Below are 23,238 nucleotides of genomic sequence, written 5' to 3' on the forward strand. Positions count from 1 at the left end.
TCCAATGGCGGCGAGCTTTACACCACTCCAGCCGACGCTTGGCATTGCGTATGGTGATCTTAGGTTTGTGTGCAGCTACTTGGCTATGTACACCCATTTCATGAAGCTCCCAACAAACAGTTCTTGTGCTGATGTTGCTTCCAGAGGAAGTTTGGAACTCGCTAGTGAGTGTTGCGACCAAGGACGGACACTTTTTGTGCTTCCACACTCGGCGGTCCCGTTCTGTGAGCTTGTGTGGTCTACCACTTCACGGCTGAGCCGTTATTGCTCCTATACATTTCCACTTCACAATAACAGCACGTTCACTTGACCGGGGCAGTTCTAGCAGGGCGGAAACTTGATGAACTGACTTGTTAGAAAGGTGGCATCCTATGACGGGCCCTTATTCTGCCAATGTTTGTCTATAGAGATTGCCAATGTTGGTCTATGGAGTGCTCGATTTTATAAACCTGTCGGCGTATAAAGCAACGGCTGTGCGTCAAATAGCCGAGTCCACTAATTTGAAGAGGTGTCAACATACTTTTGGCCATGTAGTGAGTAGGCGGGAGACGAACTGGTAGTTTATTTTCTGATCTTATCAAAGAACAGAGATAAAGGTGCAGTTTTGGACGTCTGAAGTCCTTGATCATGTTGGCCTTCCTGTGACACTGGGTGCTGTAGATGTCCTTGAGGGCGGCCAGTGTGCCCCAGGAATTTTGTTGGGCTAACCGCACCACCCTTTGGAGAGCCCTGCTGTAGCGGATGGTGCAATTGCCGTACCAAGGGGCCATGCGGCCCGAAAGGATGCTCTCAATGGTGCATCTGTAGAACCGCTCATTGCTTCTACAGAACTTATATCAAAGTTTCAGTGTGTAGCCACTCCCTTTCCACTGGTGTTATCGTCGGTCAAACCAATTAGCCACAGATCCACGAGATCAAAGTGCACTTGGTCCTCTCCAGCTCCCTCTAAGCCAAGGCCCAACTATTTTTGCAGAGAAATTATAGCATGTCTCCACCAAGCTGTGAATCATAAGCCACTCGACTGTACTTTATGACATCCTTGCAGGTTCACAGCATTTTCACCTCCGCTCTCTCCCTAAACTACCGCGTCAGATTTCCTCAACAGACTGGTGGCTATTATTACCCATAGGCTGTGTCATTGGGGCTTGAACTGATCTCCCTCCCTCCATTCATCCCTCCATCATCTGTCCCTCTGGCTGGACTACACTTCCTATGGATCCCAGCAGTCTCCTCTCCTTTCTCTGACATCATCCGTCCTGTCTGGTCACTCCTGTTGCACAGCACTGTGCTGAGAGGCATTAGGCCACTGCTTTGATTTCCCTGAGCTGCAGATAGCCATAGATAATTACAGCAGAATATAACTATGACTGCAGCATAGAGCAGAGGGGGGAGCATTATGGAGAAAGCAGGGCAGGCAGTCACTCACTTCCCATTATTTTAACCCTCATGTCCAATTCTCTTATTTGGCTCCCACACCAGGCTGATATTGACAAACATCATTCTTGTTAAGATCTTATGAAATTACAAACTCTTCTTGGCAGGCTCGCCTTGTTTGTGTGGCAATGTATCTTTTTGGCAGCTGGGTTTGATTTGTGGCTTTGATAGTTTGAGATTAATAGTATTTGCAAGGCCATATTGCACATTTTGGTTTATTCAAAGTTGAAACGATCATACCCTTAGTTATTTATGCAGTTGTATCCATTGAACAGGTACATCTTTGTAGTTTGACTGTACTCTTGTGTAGACCTAAGGTTGATGTTGAAGTCCAAACACATTATTATAATTACCGCCTCAGCCATTGCGCTAGCCACTTTCCCTCAGGGGAATCCCTGTCGAAACTGAATGCAGTTTGATTGCCATCTTAAGTGGAGGTCCAATTTAGTAACGTTGCCCCCTCGGCCCTCGATTTAGCTCAACGGAGCGAGTGAACAACCATGGTCACTTGCGGGGTTGACATGACACACAATTCAATGAACTGTAGTCACATGTCAAACTCTGGTGGCCGTGAAGTGTCAAATTTAATCAACAATGTTGTATTTTCGGCATGTCAGAAAAAAGTATGAAGCTAGCTTGCTAATATATTGGAATAAATGACCAAACTATAAAACTAGCTAGCCAGCTATAGGTAACTGTAGCTAGCTACCTGACAGGAATGCTAGCTAGATTTGTTAGCTTTCTCGGTACATTCGTAGCTTTAGGTTGGTTGTTTTTAAGATCAACTTCAAGACTTCCTCCAAGGATGTTGCCTCTCTGACCATCACTCTCCCTCGCTTGGGCAAGGGACATTTAAGGTACACTCGGATGTGACGATGTAAAACGTCATTCAAGGGCTGAGGGTTTAGGGCCGATGGTTGTCTACTTGTCTACTTTGAGTTTGAAATGCAGCCCGAGTGTAGGTCGGTCTGCCCTGGGCAGCTACAGCAGCGCGTCAGTCTGGCGTGTACGAAATGATGCAATCGTTCTCTCAGATTACTGTCAGAGACGCATTGCTTATTTCCTGCCTGCTCTATGTCATCTTACAAATGCACACCATAGAGGGGACAGAGATGTGCAATATGCAGTATGTGTCAGAATATATGTTGAGGATTTGATGGTGCTAGGGTGTAGGCTACAGTATATTTTCTGTATGCATGTACACTACCGTTCAAAAGTTTGGGGTCAATTAGAAATGTCCTTGTTTTTTAAAAGTAAATTACTTCTTTTTTTTTCTCCATTAAAATAACAGCAAATTGATCAGAAATACAGTGTAGACATTGTTAATGTCATTTATAACATTAACAATTGTAGCTGGAAATGGCAAATTTTTATTTTTTTAATGGAATATCTACATAGGCATACATACATAGGCATACAGAGAGGCCCATTATCAGCAACCATCACTCCTGTGTTCCAATGGCACGTTGTGATAGCTAATCCAAGTTTATCATTTTAGAAGGCTAATTGATCATTAAAAAACCCTTTTGCAATTGTTAGCACAGCTGAAAACTGTTATGCTGATTAAAGCAATAAAACTGGCATTCTTTAGACTAGTTAAGTATCTGGAGCATCAGCATTTGTGGGTTCGATTACAGGCTCAAAATGGCTAGAAACAAAACTTTCTTCTGAAACTCGTCAGTCTGTTCTTGTTCTGAGAAATGAAGGCTGTTCCAATAGTCATTTACAACATTAGAAATGTCTGCACTGTATTTCTGATCAAATTGATGTTTTTTAATGGACAACAAATGTTTTTCTTTGAAAAACAAGGACATTTCTAAGTGACCCCAAACTTTTGTGCATGCATGCACATCATTTTAAATCACACTCAGAGATTGTTTCCTGTTTCCAGTAGCAACTCTATTTTCACAGCTTTGTCTTGCTGTTTTGCATTGCAAGTGCATGTGAAAATATAGAATGGACTTGCTGTTGCTTATTAAGGGTAATGAAATGAGTAGAATTTAATGGTTTAGTGGTTTCTCACTGATGAAGACGTTTTACAGGTGTAGCGGAGATGGAAACCTGTGATGATGCACGTCTCTTTATCACCTGGGTTGAAACATTTCACACCCACTCAACGTGTCAACCCAACTTGCATACATACTGTAGCTCACCCGTAAGTCCCACAAAGTATGGCCACAGCCTTCTACCACAGGAGGTTGGTGGCACCTTAATTGGGGAGAACGGGCTCGTGGTAATGACGAGTGGAATTAGTGGAGTGGTATCAAATGCATGATTTTCATGCGTTTTGTTGCCATTCCATTTGCTCTGTTATTAAGAGCCGTTGTCCCATCAGCAGCCTCCACTGACTTCTACCTACCAGCGCTTTTATTCAAAATAGAAACTATGGCCACATATCTCACAGGACTCTGCTGTGCAGAGCATGGTGCCTTGGTTATATGGCAGCTAATGGTTTCACAAGCCTGCCAGTGTGCACAGATGTCATCGATAGAACAGCACCAAACGCAGGGGTTGTATAGATGTCAGCCAAGGCTCTGTACTAAATGGGTGGTATGCAATTCTCCATTTCCCAACTCACTGGCTGAATTTGACTAAGTAGATTATTTTTTACTCCCCCAGTTGTGCCAACGGCTTTCATTCGTAGAGGAACTGTTGTGTATTTTGAAATGGGGCATATTGATTTCCTGTTCTGTTTTTATTCTGTTCTGCAGCACTCTGACTCTGCAGCAGTGGCTTCTACAGAGAGGAGAGGGAGTTCCACAGATAGCCTACTAAATATGAGTCATCTATAGGAACTACTGCAACCATTATGAATGTACTTGGTAGCTATCCATCAGCACAGTTCAAAGTCAAAAATAAAGCTACCTTTCTGTTTCAGTTTGAATGATGCAATAACCATATGAGTAGCTTGGGCAGTATGTATAGGTTTGGCTGGTCAGGACAAGTGAAGCTCTCCTATAAAAATACAGTGGAACTGGCACATTTTTACTCCCTCCCTGCTTAAAATAACCACTCTGGCTTGACGTCAGTCCAGGAGCCTGCAGGTTGTCGCTCTAAATGTTTCTGTTTGGGACAGAATTACACACACGCTATCTCTGAAATGAATCCAAACGCTGTTGCCCTGCGCTGTTCTGTTCATCCCATAAAATTTAAAAAATCACAATCACACATCAGAGCAAGCTATCTTCATTTGCCTGGCTTCACAAAGGGGCTTGTTTGTTTGCAGCAAGAGACAAAAGCCCCTCCAGCAAATGCATTAAAAAAACATCCCTGAAAACGTGTGCTTTAAAAGTAGACTGCAGCTGTGGAGGAGTCAGTGAAAATCTGATCTACTTTTCCTCACCGTCCTCCATGCATCACCCCAGAGGTAAAGAGGCCTGAAGTTTTAATTTACAGATTTGCTGAAGCAAGATGCACACTACCGAGAGAGAGCGGATGTATGAATGTCCAGAGCGGTCGATATGTTGGCCGCTCAGGTCTCTAGTCTGACTCTGTGGCTCGGGAAAGGAAGGTGGTCGCTGAACGTGGATCTTTGTTGTGATGAGTAGGAGCAGAGTCAATTACTGGCTTGGCTCTCAGAGACCTTTGTCTGGGAATTGTCTTTTTAATAATGAAAAAGACACACAAACAGAAGCAAGCCAAACAGTCCGAGATGATAAATAATGATTGAATGAGAGATTCTGACCTATTCTAATGGGCTGCTTCATTCAGCACAGACATGTCTCCTCTGTCTGGCCAACACACTACCTCATTCTCTCTGTAGAACTTCTCTAATCTGACCCGTGTCTAGATGCGTGCTGCAGTTGGAAACGTAATTTGGCCCCCTTCCTAAAATATATCCTCTACGACATTGTTATTCCAACAAATTAGGGCTCAAATGGGATCCATTAGGAAACGGGGCTAATGACGGGGCCGGTCGCTCCTGTGTGGGGGCTTTCTGACCACTGACACACTCAGTGCTGAGCCGCTGACCGCCCCGTCTCCTCCCCCCTCCCTACGCACGCCAATGACTCACCCTACCCAATAAATATTGTACTTATTGTCGGACACAGTTCATGTACAAGTGCATTAAAGGTTAGCAAAACAACCTCCCTTTTCTTTCCTTCTAACTAGCAGGATGCCGTCCAAAACCTCTCAGGCAAATATTAAATCAACCTTTTAAAGGGCTGAGAGATCATAACTTGGGGGAACGGTGCAGCTAGAGCTGAATAACTTTTCAATGCGTTGCCATGGTACCGGACCCGAGCCCCCCTAGGGAAATGGCTAAAGACCAGGTCCTGGCTGGGAACAATGGAGAATGGATGGGAGTAGTGTTGCGACCCATTCAAACGTTTGTGTTCGCTCGCAACAATGTCAATTTTTAAACAATACTAACGTGAAGAAAAAAAATCTCCCACCACCCCTGTTTTTCAAATAAGCAGACTCTGATGCTTTGGTGAATAAACACTCTTGCAGGTGAGAGTGTGTCAGTACTTAATGTAGCTCTTTTCATTGAGTACTTGGTTTTTGTGGCTCAGCTCATTCTTTGCGTATTACATCTTGCTTTTTAAATTAAGCATGGCACAGTGTGTGGACACCACAGAGATGATGCGCTTCGTTTTTACATTCTATCAAACCTTTATTACTGAACTGTTGTCACACTTTATAATACACTCTGGAGGAAAGAGTCTGCATGGTTTGACACCTAAGTATGTGTTAACAGGCCTGTGGATGTGGTCAGTGTATTTGTAGTGTTGTCATCTCACTATGCTGTTCTACAGATATAGGATCTTAATTTGATCACCCTGTTGCAGAACTTTCCTGCAATGCAGGACATGTAAAACTTGTCGTGTATTTGAGGTTTAACAAAGCTTCTGAAGTTTGTAATTTCTACTTTGAAATTGCAGACTTGATTTTCCCATACAATTTTTTAAAATACATTTCCAAGAATTATAATCCACGTAATAATTCACATTTCCTGTTGCTGCAGGATTATTTTCCTGCTTTAGCGAACTGTCTGAAATGTAAGATCCTACACCTGTATGGGTTAGCCTTCCTTTTGTTCTTGCCAACCCTTGATTATAGAGTTGTTGGTGGACAGAACATCCTTGTTATAGTGAGAGGGACTTACAAGGATCTTCTCAGATTCTCCTCTATATGTTCCTCATAGATGAAGGACACTCCCTTTCCCTGTCCCCTCTTCTGTCTCTATCCCCCTGTGTAGTGACACATCTCAGCCCATTAGCCAGCAGCAGGTGTCTAACCTGGTCAAATATGATGTTCATGGTGACTGTCACCACCTAGACTGGATGTCAAGTTCTCCTCCTTAGTAATGGACATAGCTTGGATCCTCAGAGAGCACCGTGACGGTAGCTCAGTCTGCAGCACCATATTGAGAGGGAGGAGATCCCCCCCCCCCAAATCACTAGTCAAGCCAGGTCTGTGTTGTTTCATTCCCTTAATTGGTAAAGTTAGGACTATTTAGGGTCATCCGATCCTAAACCTGTGGTTTTAGGGGGGAAACACCCACCTTGAGTGTGGCAGTAGTACGTTTAGGGATCTAGACTCCTGACTCCTCAGTATACCTGTAGTGATTAACAGTTCCCACCTGTACACACACCCTGCTCATACTACACATTAATTTGGTGTCCAGCAACAGCAATGCAGGGCTGCAGTTCTCTCTGGTTCCTTGGCCCAGGATACAGGGCCTATAAATCTGGCCCAGAGCAGACTTTATGTAGCATGGCTGGCTAGCACCCTGACGCAGTGAGTTAAAAATGCTGTATACACTCCCCTATGTATTTATTTGGACAGTGAAGGTAAATATTTTAATTTGTCTCTCTTCTCCAGCATTTTGGATTTGAGAATGTTTCGTATGAGGCGAAAGTACAGAATGTCACACTTTTATTTTTTTTTTAAATTTCCATTCTTACCTGTTTTACCGTTTAGAAATGAAAGCATGTTATGTATCTAGTCCCCCACATTTGAAGGTGTCAAGTATTTGGTCAAATTCACTTGTGTATTAAAGTAGTCAACAGTTTAGTATTTGGTCCCATGTTCCTAGCACGCAATGACTACATCAAGCTTGTGACTCTACAGACATGATGGATGTATTTGCAGTTTATTTAGGTAGTTTCAGATCATGCTGCGCCCAATATAAATTAATGGTAAATAATGTATTGTCATTTTGGAGTCACTTTTATTGTAAATAAGAATAAATGTTTTTATACACAATGCGGATGCTACCATAATTACGGATAATCATGAATGAATCATGAATAATGATGAAAGAGAAAGAGCATACCACCATTACCAATGACAGGAGTGGTTAGCGTTTTTGGGGGGGTATGATATTTATGCCTCTAACTATTGAACTTTGGGATTTTATATGAAAACTGCCTGGCCTGCACGTTTCTCTTCCTCCGCTCTCTTTCTCTCCCTTTTACTCCCCATTGATTGGATGTGAGCTGTCGAGCATGTTTCACAATAACTTTCTCTTTTACAGCCTTGCCCCTGCCAGATGGGGAAGAGGCATTGCTGTTTATGATGTGTAACCGGGCCTTGCAACGTGACTCCTCATGGCTGCCGCTCCGCTGCCCGCACAGATCCTTTACAAGGTTTGACAAAAAAATGCAATTAGGTGAAAAGAGATTGCGGCGTGGAGGGACGAAGCAGTTTCCTCTGGGGATGGCGATGTGAGGGGAGCATGTCTCCTATCTGACTAGAGGACAGGTGGACACAGGAGAAGGGAGCAGGGGAGAATCTGAATTGCATTTCCCAGATTGCTCACGTCTTCTCGCCGCCTCAAAATCCATTGGATGAGAAGGTTAGAGATCCCTCCCCTCTGACCTTCTCATCCAATGGGTTTGGAGGACGAGGAGAGAGGACGTGAGGAAAGGAGGAAATGCAATTTGACATTTTCCCAAGGCTGCGTTGTATCCTTCATAGGATGTCCTTCACGAGTGAAATGTTGTGATGTGCATTCACTGCATGTCCCAGTTGACCATACATCAATGTACATATGTGCAATGTATTTCTTCCTAATTGTAACCGCTGCGTGTCTTCTGAGCACCTCATGTTGAAATTAGGTTAGAATTTTTTCAAATGTATTTGAATGGGGTTGAAGGCTTTCTGTGGTCAACCATGGATGACATTGGTAGGTATCATAACACACAGACCCAGATAAGGAAGCTCTGTGTGCTATTTGTTTGCCATGGACCATGACCTTAACATTGAGCACGCGTTTGAGTGGAAGCTTTTTTTTTTTTTTTTCAAGCTTTCCAGTATGCCTCCCCTCCCTCCCTTACTGTGGTGATGACAATAGATACTGTAACTTCCACATCCACCTTTCACTTCACTATACAAAGCTCCTCCTTTTTCCTCTTTCATAAAGAAATGCATTGCAATTAAGGCATTGATAGCCAGTTAAATTTCTAGCACATCAGACAATAAGCCTGAGGGTCCATTGTAATTGACTGGTGGCATGAATCATTAAAGTAGGGGGGTATAGACCATAGATAGTCCCAATTGTGATTTAAAAACCTCTGTCAAGCATACCTGAAGGGCATTTTTAAAAGGATTTGTTCGTTTGACCTTTGCTACTATGCTATATGTGCTGTGCATTCAGCCAATGAGTATCCACTATCTGCACATTTAGGAAAATAGAACAGAAGGCAGTGTTATAGTAGATGCATCTCTACAGCGTTGGGCCTGTTGCCCCAGAGAGACTCTGGTTGGATGAGACCTTGCTCCTGCTGAGAGCTCTGCCCAACCGTCACTGGCACCAGGACCTCCGTTAGGAGGGAAGGGGCTGTAGCTCTGCCCAAACGTCACTGGCACCAGGACCTCCGTTAGGAGGGAAGGGGCTGTAGCTCTGCCCAAACGTCACTGGCACCAGGACCTCCGTTAGGAGGGAAGGGGCTGTAGCTCTGCCCAACCCACACTGGCACCAGGACCTCCGTTAGGAGGGAAGGGGCTGTAGCTCTGCCCAACCCACACTGGCACCAGGACCTCCGTCAGGAGGGAAGGGGCTGTAGCTCTGCCCAACCGTCACTGGCACCAGGACCTCCGTTAGGAGGGAAGGGGCTGTTGCTCTGCCAGGTGTCCGTGTCATATCTGTATCTCAGAGGACTACGTATGGACCTCCAGGATTCTCCTGTCAACACGTGTCTCAGCGGTGTGTGCGTGTGTGCAGTGCACGCAAGCAAGCCCACTCCTATATCAAAGATCAGGGCGGCCACTGGCGCGCGCGCACACAGCGGCGGCAGCCACACTGACTGCACCACAGCCACGCTGGAAAATGTGAACCTTCTCATCTGCACACATACACCTGTGCGGGCGCGTGCACATTCACACATACATGTTCTTTCTTCATCACACACACACACACACACACACACACACACGGAAGACCTCCATAGAGATCCCTGGCTGCTACACATCCAGGTGATCATATAGAAAAGCCGCTGGCTCATGGATTATTTTGGTGATGAACCGTATGCTCTGAATGTGTTTTTTATAGGAGCTGTAAAGCATTTGTTCAAAGCTGCCAGGGTTGGAGGGAGCCACTCTCTCAGGCCTGCCACAGCAGCTGGCCAGGTCTCTGCAGAGAGGGCCTGAGGGAATGTATGAACAAACAGAGTGCAGGCACCCCCACCCCAGAGGGATCTGTGGTGACAAGTGTGTGTGAGGATGGCGTGTGTGTGCAAGCATGTGTGAGTGCACGTGTGAGTGTGTTGTAGTGCTGTCTCGTGGTGAATGAAGGGGGTTGGAGAGGCCCTCCCTTCTGTTTGGAGAACCAAAGAGGCCCCAGCCTTTTGCACATTTATCTGTCGTCGTCTTGTTGTGCGGAATGAATATTGAGTGTCCTAGTCAGTAAAGGAATAGATATTGAAAGGAATGGTTCCTAGTGTTTTGATTACTTTAACTGAGATCTTTACAGAATGTTGTAATGCACTGTATATTTACAGGCCTGAACACAAGGTATTTGACACACATACCCGTTCCATATTTGTTCATACCAAAATGTGTTCCTACCACAACCTGTTGGACGTCTGTGCTAGAATTGGTACGCTGGACACAATAACTCCCCCCAGATGATCGTCACGTTGGACGGCATCTCTCACAGCCACCCACAACAAAACACGAGTCCACACCACTGAAGAAAGCAGGATGAGTGAACCTTCAATGAGCCTTCATCAGGTCAGACTTAATAGAAAAAGGTTAATGAGATGGAATGGAGCAGCCTTCACGTGGCTGGAGGACTGTCTGAGGATTCCATGAACAGCTCATTGGAACAAGCAGCATTGTTCAGGATCATTTTGAGCCGAAATTCTCTTTCCCCTCCGATCTACTAGCGCTATATCTTAAACAGCTCCGTGAGTGAGGTTTAGGTGGACCCCAATGCTGACCGCTCAGTAGAACAAGCCTTTCAAAAGGTTTGTCTCTTCAGGTCATTCAAGTATTTTCCATGACCAAATGTCTGACTGTAGTTAAGCGTAATGTGTTTGTGAATAGAGTACTGAATCCACAGTTGGTGTGGGACTTTACTCTGTCTTAAATGGTATATTTTGACTAGATTGGTTCCCACCCTGCCTGTGTCTGAAATCTTTAAACAGCAGCTAACAATGGCCTTGCTTAATATCCATGAGAAACAGAAAGCCTCATAGATAGATATATATCTATCTATCAGATAGTGGTTTTGCATTATCCCCTTTTTGTGTGCGTGCGTGTGCGCCGGCCAGGCGTTTGTGCGATGCTGCAGCAGATTGCCCGGTCGTACCAAGAGCCACATTTACATGGGCCTAATCTGGGCCAGATGTTCCTGGATGACACAGATAATGAGAACAGGCTCCATATCCTGGGAAAGTCATGTGACCCTGTGACTGGCACTCATATTCCCCCATCGTCAGCTCGGTGTGGCGATAATTAGATGACCATATACAAGTGTTCCGTGCAGTAGTGAAACTACAGCATTGGGACTACTGGGCGGATCATTTTTCTTTCTGTTGATTTAATAGCTTTTGTCACTGGGATGTTAAGCGTACAGATGTGGTGCTTGTTATTTGCACTATGCAATATGTTAACATGACTTGTGCTCATGGGCTTTGTAAGCCTCACTCATGTTTTATCTCTTTGTCCCTGTTTTACTTTCATGGTAAATCTTGTTTGCAGTTAAAAATATATATTTTCTATTGACCTGTTAGTCGTCCGGATTCAGAAATGGTTATGTCGCACAAGCGGTCATACATAAACTTTAGTGAGACATCGTTCTACCCACCATATTGACTCTGCTCTCCTGGAATCGCCTCAGAGACCGTCCAGATACGACCATAGGGTAAGTTGCTGCTTTTTCTTAGGACCCACTGTTGGCCTCAATGAGAAGACTTTCTTTCCAACATGTCTAGTAGAGAAATGCATTAGAATCCACAGCGTTGACCTTTGACCTGTATATGCTCTACACTCTGGGGCCCTAAATAACTAAAGCACGGCCAAGCTGACGCTTCAGAGGCCAATAAACAACAGATGTTCCAGACGAAACAGCATTTAAAAATAAAAAAAATCCAAACCCTTATAAATAAACTAAGGAGAGAACCTCTTTTCGCCCTCCACTCAGTCCTTGCAATAATGGATGTTAGTTTAGTTGCACCCAATCTTATGCATGTGGTCTGATAAGCGGTAGCTATCTTGCCTCAGTAGACTGAATGCTTGCTCAATGATCATACTCTGAGCACCTCATTAGACATGCTTTTATATGGGTCAAGTTACAATATAATTCATATCATAACTGGAGCCTAACGTGCAGAGTATTTTAATTATTTTTTTCAAGATTGCATTAATGTCGCTGCTGTAAACCTGCTTGGATCAAATCCGTTTAAGAAAATATAATCTATGTCATCTGAAGGGCTCTCCACAGTGGTTTCACAGTCTGACTATGTAGAGAGCCACGCAAACGACCCTCCGTCGGATCTGTTTCGTAGACTACTGTGTAGAGCCATTAATGTCCCGTTGAGGGCTCAGTGGGGATGAATGACTGAAGCCTGATACTGGGAAGTGTTAGCTTGACTGGGACCTAGACTTTGGTACACAGTCCCATCACCTCAGTGGTATTCATTGTAAGTGTAGGTTGTGTGTGTCCAGGTTAGGCTACCTGATACTGGCATGTTAACAGGCATATAGACCCTGACATTGTCCCTCTGTTTCTCTATGCTGCAGTGCTAGAGAAGAGTCAGCGGCAGCAGCTTGAGGCGGTGAGCTATTCGTCGCGCTATGCGCTGGGCCTCTTCTACAAAGCCCAGGCTCACATCGACGTCCCCTGGGCCGCCAAGTACATCTCCAATAATCCCTGCATTCGTTTCATCGCCATTGACGATAAAAAACGCAATTTAGGTCAGTGCTACCATTTTATTGCTGCCATGTCTCTGTGTGTCTGTCTCTCTCTCTCTCTCTCTCTCTCTCTGCCATGTCTCTGTGTGGCTGTCTGTCTCTCTCTCTCTCTCTCTGCCATGTCTCTGTCTCTCTCTCTCTGCCTCTCTCGCTATCTCTGTCTTTCTCTCTCTCCCTCTCTCTCTGCCATGTCTCTGTGTCTCACTCTCTGTCTCTCTCTCTCTCCCTCTCTCTCTCCCTCTCTCTCTGCCATGTCTCTGTGTGTCTGTCTCTGTGTCTCTCTCTCTGCCATGTCTCTGTGTGTCTCTCTGTGTCTGTCTCTCTCTGCCATGTCTCTGTGTGTCTCTGTCTCTCTCTCTGCCTCTCTCGCTATCTCTGTCTTTCTCTCTCTCCCTCTCTCTCTGCCATGTCTCTGTGTCTCACTCTCTGTCTCTCTCTGCCTCTCTCTGTCTCTGTCTCTCTCTCTACCGCCGCCTCTCACCCTACCCCGCTATGCATTAATCAGATTTTTTTTTATACCTAATCAATTAAAAAATATATATATTTACTTCATCGCCATTGGCGATAAAAAGCCAATTTAGGTCAGTGCTACCACTCTCTTTCTGTCTGTCTGTCTGACTCATTCTCTTTTTCTCTCTGTCGGACTCTCTCTCTTTCTGTTTGCTTTTCTGCTTCTCTTTCTCCCTCTCTGGAAGGCATGCGTCAGAATGTCTCTCTAATTGAGTACCACTGTTCAGCAGGCATGTAACTTTCCATGCCAGCTTGTGCCTTCAGTCCACTGGATTCTTCCTGGACTTTATGAAGCTGCATTTTGTGTACATTCAAAATCCCAATATACAAGTTGTGACGGTTTCATTCAAACTCAACCTTTTTTGATGCTGGGGGGAGACCCTCCATAGTCCTAATTATTTGATTGGCTCCCTGAGTGCTGGCTTGCCCAGTCAGTCCATTGGTAGTCAGGCTTCATTACTGATTGAACACAGGAGGGAGATGCATTAGACGCTGAGCAGGGGAGCACAGACCCTGAGGTCAGGCTTCTGCGAACACACACATGTACCAGCCTTCATTAACAGCTCTGATTTCTGCTACAAAACCACTGCCTCTCGGCTGCTATAAGAAGGAACAACATCCTCTTATATCACACCTGGAGGGGTTTGTGTGTGTGTTTCAGAGAGAGAAATATATGTATTTGTGTGTGTGTGGACATGTTTAACTATACTTGTGGGGACCAGAAGTCCCCACAAGAATAGTAGACAAACAAACAAAAAATACAATTTTCCGTACATATTTGCCCATCATAGTGTTCATAAAGTGACTTTTTTGACCTGAATGCCAAAACATTCAGGGAATAAAGGTGCTTAAAGTTGACCCATGTTGCATACCCTACCATACCATGAGACATCCATGTCTTCCTCACTGGAAAATAGAAACGGTTGAGTTTTATATCATTTCAATTCTTACAGTGTTGTCAAAGTATTTTGTAATTCCTTGAAAAAAAGTTTGTATAAAATGTGTATTTTTTAAATCCTTATCAATTAAAAAATAATAATTTAAATGGCTTTTTCTATATATATTATTTTTGTGTTATACATATGTAGTTTATACCCTATTTGACATAATCTGAGGTGTTTGTGGTGCCCGCCATCGGTTAAGACACAACATACTCTTGAATAAAGGGTGGGTGTCATTTCAATCATAGAAATAGAATTCATAGAATTGAAATCTACTTTCACACCAGTATCATTTAGTTGGTACATCAATGAAATGTTATTTGAATTGAAGTTTTATCTCACAATTACTACCACAAAGGTGTATTTCTGGTCCACCCACTGGCGAATGCCAACTTAAATAGGAATGTATATTTCCTTATCTGTGTCTTTGATTTCAATAGGTTTCCTATGGAAGATTGACAGTATAATTTTGTTTTTTAACTGATATTTCCATTCAAGCCAACATTCTCTGATGTGTGAAACTATAAATTGCCTATTTGAGTACTTTTATCAGCCAAAACATGACACCCACCCTATATTCAAGAGTATGCTGTGTCTCCAACAATGGTGGGCACGACACGAACACCTCAGATTATATAAAAATGTATAGATTTTTTTTTTAACGTGTTTTTAGGTAATTGATGTTCAAGGTTAATGTTTTTTTGTTACATTGTTTACAGAAATGTTTACCTTGTTTCACAGCCATGTTTTGAAGCTTTTAAATGATATCAAACTCAACCTTTTTGTCTTTTCCAGTGATGAAGACATGGATGTCTCACGGTACGGGGGGGGGGGTTGTTATTATTAAGATAAAGATCACTTCATTGGTCAATTCCACACAAGGTCCAACCGAAATGTACATTTAGATTTTTATCCCAACCCCTCTTAAAGACACACAAACATACACATACTTGACTTTTTCCACATTTTTGTTACGTTACACCCTTATTCTAAAATGGTCCTCGTCAATGTATTTAATCAATCTATACACAATATACCCCATAATGACATCACAATACCACATAATAACAAAACGAAAACAGGTTTTTGCATTTTTAAGAAATGTATTTTTAAACATTATGAAAAAAAATTTTTTTACATAACTATTCAGAGCCTTTGCTATGAGACTTAAAATTGCACTCAGGTGCTCAGGTCCTGTTTCCATTGATCATCCTTGATGTTTCTACAACTTGATTGGAGTCCACCTGTGCTAAATTCAGTTGATTGGGCATGATTTGGGAAGGCACACACCTGTCTATATAAGCTCCCACATGTCAGAGCATCCAATCCATGTCAGAGCAAACACCAAGCGATGAGGTCGAAGGAACTGTCCATAGAGCTCCAAGACAGGATTGTGTCGAGGCACAGATCTGGAGAAGTGTACAAAAACATTTCTGCAGCATTGAAGGTCCCCAAGGCCTCCATCATTCTTAAATGGAAGTTTGGAACCACCAAGACTCTTCCTAGAGCTGGCCGCCCAGACAAACTGAGCAATCGGAGAAAAAGGGCCTTGGTCAGGAAGGTGACCACGAACCCAATTGTCACTCTGGCAGAGCTCCAGAGTTTCTCTGTGGAGATGGGAGAACCTTCCACAAGGACAATCGTCTCTGCAGCCCTCCACCAATCAGGCTTTTATGGTACTGTAGCATGGCCAGACGGAAGCCACTCCTCAGTAAAAGGCACAAGACAGCCAGCTTGGAGTTTTCCAAAAGTCACCTAAAGGACTGACCATGAGAAACAAGATTCTCTGGTCTGATGAAACCAAGATTGAACTCTTTGGCCTGAATGCCAAGCGTCATGTCTGGAGGAAACCTGGCACCATCCCTACCTACCATGCAGCGTGGTAGTGGCAGCATCATGCTGTGGGGATGTCTTTCAGCAGCAGGGACTGGGAGACTAGTCAGGATTGAGGAATAGATGAACAGAGCAAAGAACAGAGAGATCCTTGATTTAAACCTACTCTAGAGCGACTGGGGCAAAGGTTCACCTTCCATCAGGACAACAACCCATAGCACACAGCCAAGACAACGTAGGAGTGGCTTCTGGACAAGTCTCCAAATGTCTTTGAGTGGCCCAGCCAGAGCCCGGACTTGAACCCAATGGAACATCTCTGGAGAGACCAGAAAATAGCTGTTCAGCGACATTCCCTAACCAACCTGACAGAGCTTGAGGATCTGCAGAGAAGAAGGGGAAAAACTCCAAATACAGCTGTGCCAATTTTGTGGTGTCATACCCAAGAGACTCGAAGCTATAATCACTGCCAAAGGTGCTTCAAGTACTGAGTAAAGGGTCTGAATACTTATGTAGATGTGATATTTCAGTATTTCTTTTTTTTATATAAATTAGCAAAAATTTCAGAATTTTGCTTTGTCATTATGGGGCATTGTGTGTAGATTGATCAGAGAAAAAACTATTTAATCAATTTTAGAATAAGGTTGTAATGTAACAATGTGGAAAAAGTAATGGGGTTTGAATACTTTCCGAACTCACTGTATCCAGGTTTTTGTAGAGTTGTGGGGGGCTGCCACACTGGGTGTCCGGGGAGCTTGCTCAAGGTCACTACTGTAGGCAATGGGTTTGATACCATCAACCCGCCAGTTCCCAGCTCACTTCCCGCCTGATTTAAGCAGGGTAGTAGTGTGCAAGCAAACTTCTCTCAGATTATTTCTGAATGGCCCTTTGAAAGCTTGTGAATGCAGAGAGCAGGAGAGGCGCTTTAAGGAATAGCTGTGGAGTGTCTCTCCAACTCTCTGCAGTGGTCTAAAACGGGGCACTTGCTGTGACCAGGGGAACAGGTGTCAGGTCACAGGACAGGACAATGGGCCCCCTGTGTCATATAAAGGTAAGTTAACCAATGCAAGTTGCACACTGCATAACTTTGTTGCCAAATTGATCTGAGTGGAGCCTGTTTTTCTACCTGGTGAACGTTGTAGTCTCTTGCTTCTACCTCGGAAGCGGAGTTGGTGCCAGCCTCTACCTACTTACGTATAAAACAACCAATAACTGATTGTGAGCTCTTAATACCAGCTACTCAAACACATTTTAGTGGTGCCATATACCATTAAAGAAATCTAATATTTTATACCATGGCCTTGCACAGTCAGATATGAATTTCAAAAGAGCCCTCTGTCCATCTCCTCTGTGTCATATCCTACATATTATAACAGGGCTCGCCTAACACCATTCCTACAGAGATACCGTCCTGTAGGTTCCTACAGAGATACCGTCCTGTAGGTTCCTACAGAGATACCGTCCTGTAGGACGGAGCTGATCGCGGACTTCAGGAGACCGTAAGAGGGAGCACTCCCCCATCCACATCAATGGGGCCACAGTGGAGAAGGTAAAAGCTTCAAGTTCAACTATGTACACATCACTGACATTCTGAAACGGTCCACCCACACAGACAGTGTGGTGAAGAAGGCGCAACAGCCTCCAACCTCAGGAGGCTGAAGAAATTTGGCTTGGCCCCTAAGACCTTCACAAACTTCTACAGATGCACAATTGAGAGCATCTTGTCGGGCTGTACCACCGCCTGGTACAGCAACTGTAATGTCCGCAACTGTAGGGCTCTCCAGAGGGTGGTGCAGTCTGCCCAACGCATCACCGGGAACGCACTGCCTGCCCTACAGGACATCTACAGCACCCGGTGTCACAGGAAGGCCAAGAAGATCAAGGACCTCAGCCACCCGAGCCACGGCCTGTTAACCCCTCTACCATCCAGAAGGCAAGGTCAGTACAGGTGCATAAAAGCTGGGACCGAGAGACTGAAAAACAGCTTCTGTCTCCAGGCCATCTGACTGTTTTAAATAGTCACCACTAGCCAGGCTCAGCCCGGTACCCTGCCCTGAACTTAGACACTGTTACTAGGTGGCTACCACCCGGTTATTCTACCCTGCACCTTAGAGGCTGCTGCCCTATGTACATAGTCATGGAACACTGGTCACTTTAATAATATTTACATACAGTACTGTTTCACCCACATCATTCTTCTATACTGTATTCTTGTTGAGGCCTATCCTATTTAACAATTGCTGTACATATACTATTTGTCAGATATACTACATTTTTTACTCTATATACTGTCCATATTGTCTATACATCCCATTACATTCCATTACAGACCCGCAATAACATCTGCTACATATGTTTGTGACCATAAAAATTGATTTGATAGTTACAACTGGGGTTGGATTGAAAACCTACAGGAGGGTAGCTTTCCAGGAACAGGGTTGGAGAACCCTGTCATATTAACATGGTCTCTGTCTCCATTTCTGCCCTCTCCATCTGAACTGAATTTTTTTGTTGGAGGAGAACAGCAGATGCAAAAGCTCACTTCCAGGAATGACACATCTCAAGTGATCAGGGTGAAACAGTCATCTGTGGGTTCAGTCACCATGACAACAAATATCCTCCACACAGGATACGCTGTTTGGGTTTCGCACCTCTTTCTGTCTTTCTCTTTGTTTGTCTTCCCCTTTCTCTCCCGCTCTCATTTTCTCTCTCTAGCTGGCCCTTTGCCTGGGCACAGTGATGCCAAACACTGGTTAGAGTGTCTCTCTTACCCATGAGCCAACCCAGAATGGCCCACTGGACAAAAGTTAGACCCCAGTGAATGTGTGCTGTAGAGTCTCTGACCCCACAGTTAGCATCCCCAGCTCCCTAGTTTCCCACAAGTCAGTTTAGCATCTCCAGTTTAGCTCCAAACAAAACAGCTGGCTGTGTTTGTGTGTACGCTCAGTCACACGACATGGTCTCTTCTGCCGCTTTTTAAAAAAATTAACCGAGCAGGAGGAGATTATTGACCTTCTGGTAACTCTGTGTCCCGCGCCGGCAAGTCAATCGCGGGATATGTTTATTTGCTGTGGTAAACTATTGTTCTCCGCAATCAGTTTAAATATGGTTTTAAGACAATTTCATCAGAGAGATGACTTCACGACGTACAGCCGCGATAAATCAACGCAAAGTGTCCTTTATGGGTCAGAGCCCTGTCTGTCTGTGCTTGTTGTCTGTCAGTCATTAGAAACAGGACCTTACTGTGTCCATTCCCTGCATGATGTCACCATCACACAGCCGGATCCACAGCAGACGACAAGCCTTTCGGTTGTGTGTACAGTTACCTGCATGTTGTGTTTTTGGTAACTGCCAAAATAAAGGAAACACTTGAGGAAATGAGAGTTACAAAGTCTATTGAAACCAGGTGCTTCTACAAAGGTGTGATTCTTGAGGTAATTAAGCAATTAACATCCCATGATTCTTAGGGTCATGTATAAAAATGCTTGGCAGGCCATTATTTTGGATACCATGGCTATGCCCCCATAGGATGTCAAAGCCCCCATCCACAGGGTACGAGTGGTTGATGAGCATGAAAACGATGTAAACCATACGCCAACCTCAGTCACCAGATCTCAACTCAATTGAACACTTATGGGAGATTCTGGAGCGGTGCCTGAGACTGCGTTTTCCGCCACCAACAAAACAACAAATTATGGCGTCGCATCCCTCCAATAGAGTTCCAGGCATTTGTAGAATCTATGCAAAGATGCATTGAAGCTATTCTGGCTCATGGTGGCCAGAACAGCTTCAAGACACGTTACATTGGCGTTACCCTTTTGGCAGTACCTGTACATGCAACACACATCAACCTCTGACTGAGGGAGACATTTGCATTACAAATCAAGCTGGTCATATTAGTTAAGCAGAAACAGGGGATTCTGGGTACAGGAGTCTGTTTCGTTAAAAAGCCATGACATATGTTGTCGGCGGCATACACAGTTTTGACCCCCGTTTGGTATTGGCATGCAACTCTTAATTAAACATCAGGACAGAGATAAGGAAGTGCTTTTTTTCCTTTTTCCTGGAGTCAGAATCCTATCAAAGAATTCCGCTGTCAGATTAGGGGAACGATCTTGATGCCAAGGATGATTTTCGGTTCTATTCAACATCTTAGCTATTTCCATCTCCAGCTGTTTAAATCTGAGGACTTAGTTCTTTATGAAAACAAATCTTCTCATGACCCACTATTGAGGACACATTCAGTAGGGGTTTTTGGATTTATATTTCATATTTCTTTTACTGTTCAGCTGTGAGATTTCAGAGTTCACTGTCTTAGAAGTTGTTTCTGATGATCAGTGTGGCCAAAACATAAATGTCTTAAAATATATATTTTTTTAAATTGTTGATAGTTCTACTGTCCTGCATTGTAAACGTAACTGCACTGTGTTCTTAGCTATGCCTATGTGTGGTGCTGTTCAAAGTCAGCAGAGTTAGTCCATCCATGGTGGTATGGTTCTGAACTGTGCTTTCTTTCTGTGCAGAATCCCCTGAGTGCGGTACCTCCATGGTGGTTCACACCAGTGTTCCCTTTGGTATCAAACACCTGGAGGAGGCAAAGGAGCAGGTGGAGCCTCTCATCCTGGAGGAGCTGAACAAGCTGCTGCCCGGCCTGCCACCGCCCGACAGCATCAAATGCCAGAAGTGGAGATACTCGCAGGTGAGCGGGGTTACTCGGTCAGGAGTTTTACTGCATTCCTTCTTTGAGAGAAGAGAAAGTAGACTGTCAAGAGGTTTGTCTTCATTACTCCTTTGAGAGAAAAATAACTGTTTCTACTTCACAGTCCTGTCACGATGCATGGAAAGAAGGTCAACGTAGAGGATTGACATCCTGTATCTATCACGATCAAACCCTATTAAACTTCAGTGCATTCATTACATTTCCCTGCTTGTGTATAAACTACATGAGTATAGTGAATGGAGACTGGTTGGACACGGTGTTCATTTTTCAAGTAGCTCCAATGTCCTGTTTACTTACTGTGATGTTTCCCTGAATTTCTGAGCTTCTTGGACCAGACACTATAGCTTTAATTACTGAAGTCGAACAAGAACATGTCTCTCTCCCTCCCTCTTTCTCTCTCATTCTCTCTCTCTCCTACTTTCTTTCTCGGTTTCATTCTCTCTCTCGTGCTCTTTTTCACTCTCTTTTTCTCGCTTTCTTTTTCTCTCTCGCTCTTTCTTTCTCTCACTCTTTCTCTCTCGCTCTTTCTTTGTCTCTCTCGTGCTCTCTTTCTCTCTCTTTCGCTTGCTCTTTCTCTCATTCTCTCTCCCCCTCTCTCGGTTTCATTCTCTCGTTCTATCATTCTCTCGCTCTATCATGATCTATCATTCTCGCTCGCTCTTTCTCTCACTTGCTCTTTGTCTTGCTCTCTTTCTCGCTCTTTCTTTCACTCGCTGGCTTTCTCTCGCTCTCTATCGTTCTTTCTCTCGCTCGCTCTCTCTCATGCTTTTTATCTCGCTCTTTCTATCACTCTCTTTCTCTCTCCCTCTCCAACACACTCACACACACTCTGCTAAGCGAGGCTGGACTGGGCTGGGGGTCAGAGGCCACAGAACATCTGTGTGGGAGGCACATCACTGGGAGTGCCAGAGCATGGGCCAAGGCCCACTGGAACTGGACGGGCCATGGTAGAACACATGCACATTTGTACTGTAATACACACGCACTCATACACACACACTCATACCATACACACATCAGCTCCCTGTCAAATACACAAGCAGACATTCTAGCAAAGGCCATTGTGATAGCGAGGAACATGTGTGACTCAGTTGGTAGAGCATGGCGCTTGCAACACCAGGGTTGTGGGTTCGATTCCCACGGGGGACCAGTATGAAAATGGATAAGAGCGACTGCTAAATGAGAAGTGTAAAATATATATATATTTATTAACTTGAGGAAATGATTTATCCTAACAGTTATAGTAGTTAACTGTTTCTTTGATGTAGGTTATAGGTTGCTTTCTCTTTAGATACTTAAGTTTAACCAGGTAGGCCAGTTGAGAACAAGTTCTCATTTACAACTGCGACCTGGCCATGAAACAGCCATATTCTCAGCTGCTAGAATCTCATGCTTTCCTTGCTATAAAACGTGTTTATATTGGGGCATTTTATCTTAATGTCCAAAACCACCCTCCTCCTTCACTCTCCGTGCTCTTTGCCCTGGAAAATCAGCCTCACACTGTATATGGAGACAGCAGAGCTCAGGCCCGCTGTATCAACTTACCACTAGAGTAAACCAAACAATTTGTCCACTGCTAGATTTCAACAAGAATGCTTATCAATTGATTTACATGGTGATTACCATTCAGAAATGCATGGGCAAACACAATATTTAGTTTTTGGGGAGGAGTGGGGATGGAGGGAGGTGGAGAGTGGGGGTTGATATCAGCACACAGTAGTAGGCTATTAAAAGCCCCAGCAGGAAATGGATACTATTTCCTTACCCTTAGCGGTGAGGGGCAGTGTACCTCAGTGCAGGCCAGCAGAAGCCTCTAAAAATGGCCCTTGCTATGACACGTACACAGACTTGTGTGTTTACACTCCCAAATCATTAACACACTGAACTCTCGGCATTCAGGCTTGAAACATGAGGAAGACAGTTGGCTGCGAGGCTGATTTCATATCTGCTCGTCTAGCCAAAGGCAGTGCATTTCTCTGGCTTGAGCTGTACTATCCCACCACAGGTGGTTGGTGGTACCTTAATTGGGGAGGACGGGCTCATGGTAATGACTGGAGGGGAATTAGTGGAATGGTATCAAATAAATAAACCGCATGTTTTCCATGTATTTGGTGCCATTCGCTCTGTTCCAAACATTATTATGAATTGTCCTCCCCTCCAGCATCCTCCATTGTATCCCACCATGTATAGACCTAACCTGAGCACAGACTGTTAGAAAAGACTGGGGATTTCAGGATCAAATCAGATTTATTTATATAGCCCTTCTTACATCAGCTGATATCTCAAAGTGCTGTACAGAAACCCAGCCTAAAAACCCCAAACAGCAAGCAATACAGGTGTCGAAGCACGGTGGCTAGAAAAAAACTCCTTAGAAAGGCCAAAACCTAGGAAGAAACCTAGAGAGGAACCAGTCTATGAGGGGTGGCCAGTCCTCTTCTG

At 44.2% G+C, this 23,238-nt stretch overlaps 1 protein-coding gene across 2 annotated transcripts in view; it reads left to right on the top strand.

Annotated features, from left to right (window-relative positions):
- The window catches only part of rnls (renalase, FAD-dependent amine oxidase), a 45,680-nt gene that overhangs the window by 18,838 nt on the left and 3,604 nt on the right, over positions 1 to 23,238 (top strand). For both annotated transcript variants that reach the window (XM_024386457.2, XM_024386458.2), the window contains exons 5-6: positions 12,628 to 12,801; positions 20,603 to 20,778. In XM_024386457.2, the coding sequence (XP_024242225.1) occupies positions 12,628 to 12,801; positions 20,603 to 20,778 (350 nt within the window). The remainder of the gene's footprint in view (positions 1 to 12,627; positions 12,802 to 20,602; positions 20,779 to 23,238) is intronic.

This window comes from Oncorhynchus tshawytscha, linkage group LG24 (assembly GCF_018296145.1).
Source record: "Oncorhynchus tshawytscha isolate Ot180627B linkage group LG24, Otsh_v2.0, whole genome shotgun sequence".
NCBI classification, from domain to species: Eukaryota; Metazoa; Chordata; class Actinopteri; order Salmoniformes; family Salmonidae; genus Oncorhynchus; species Oncorhynchus tshawytscha.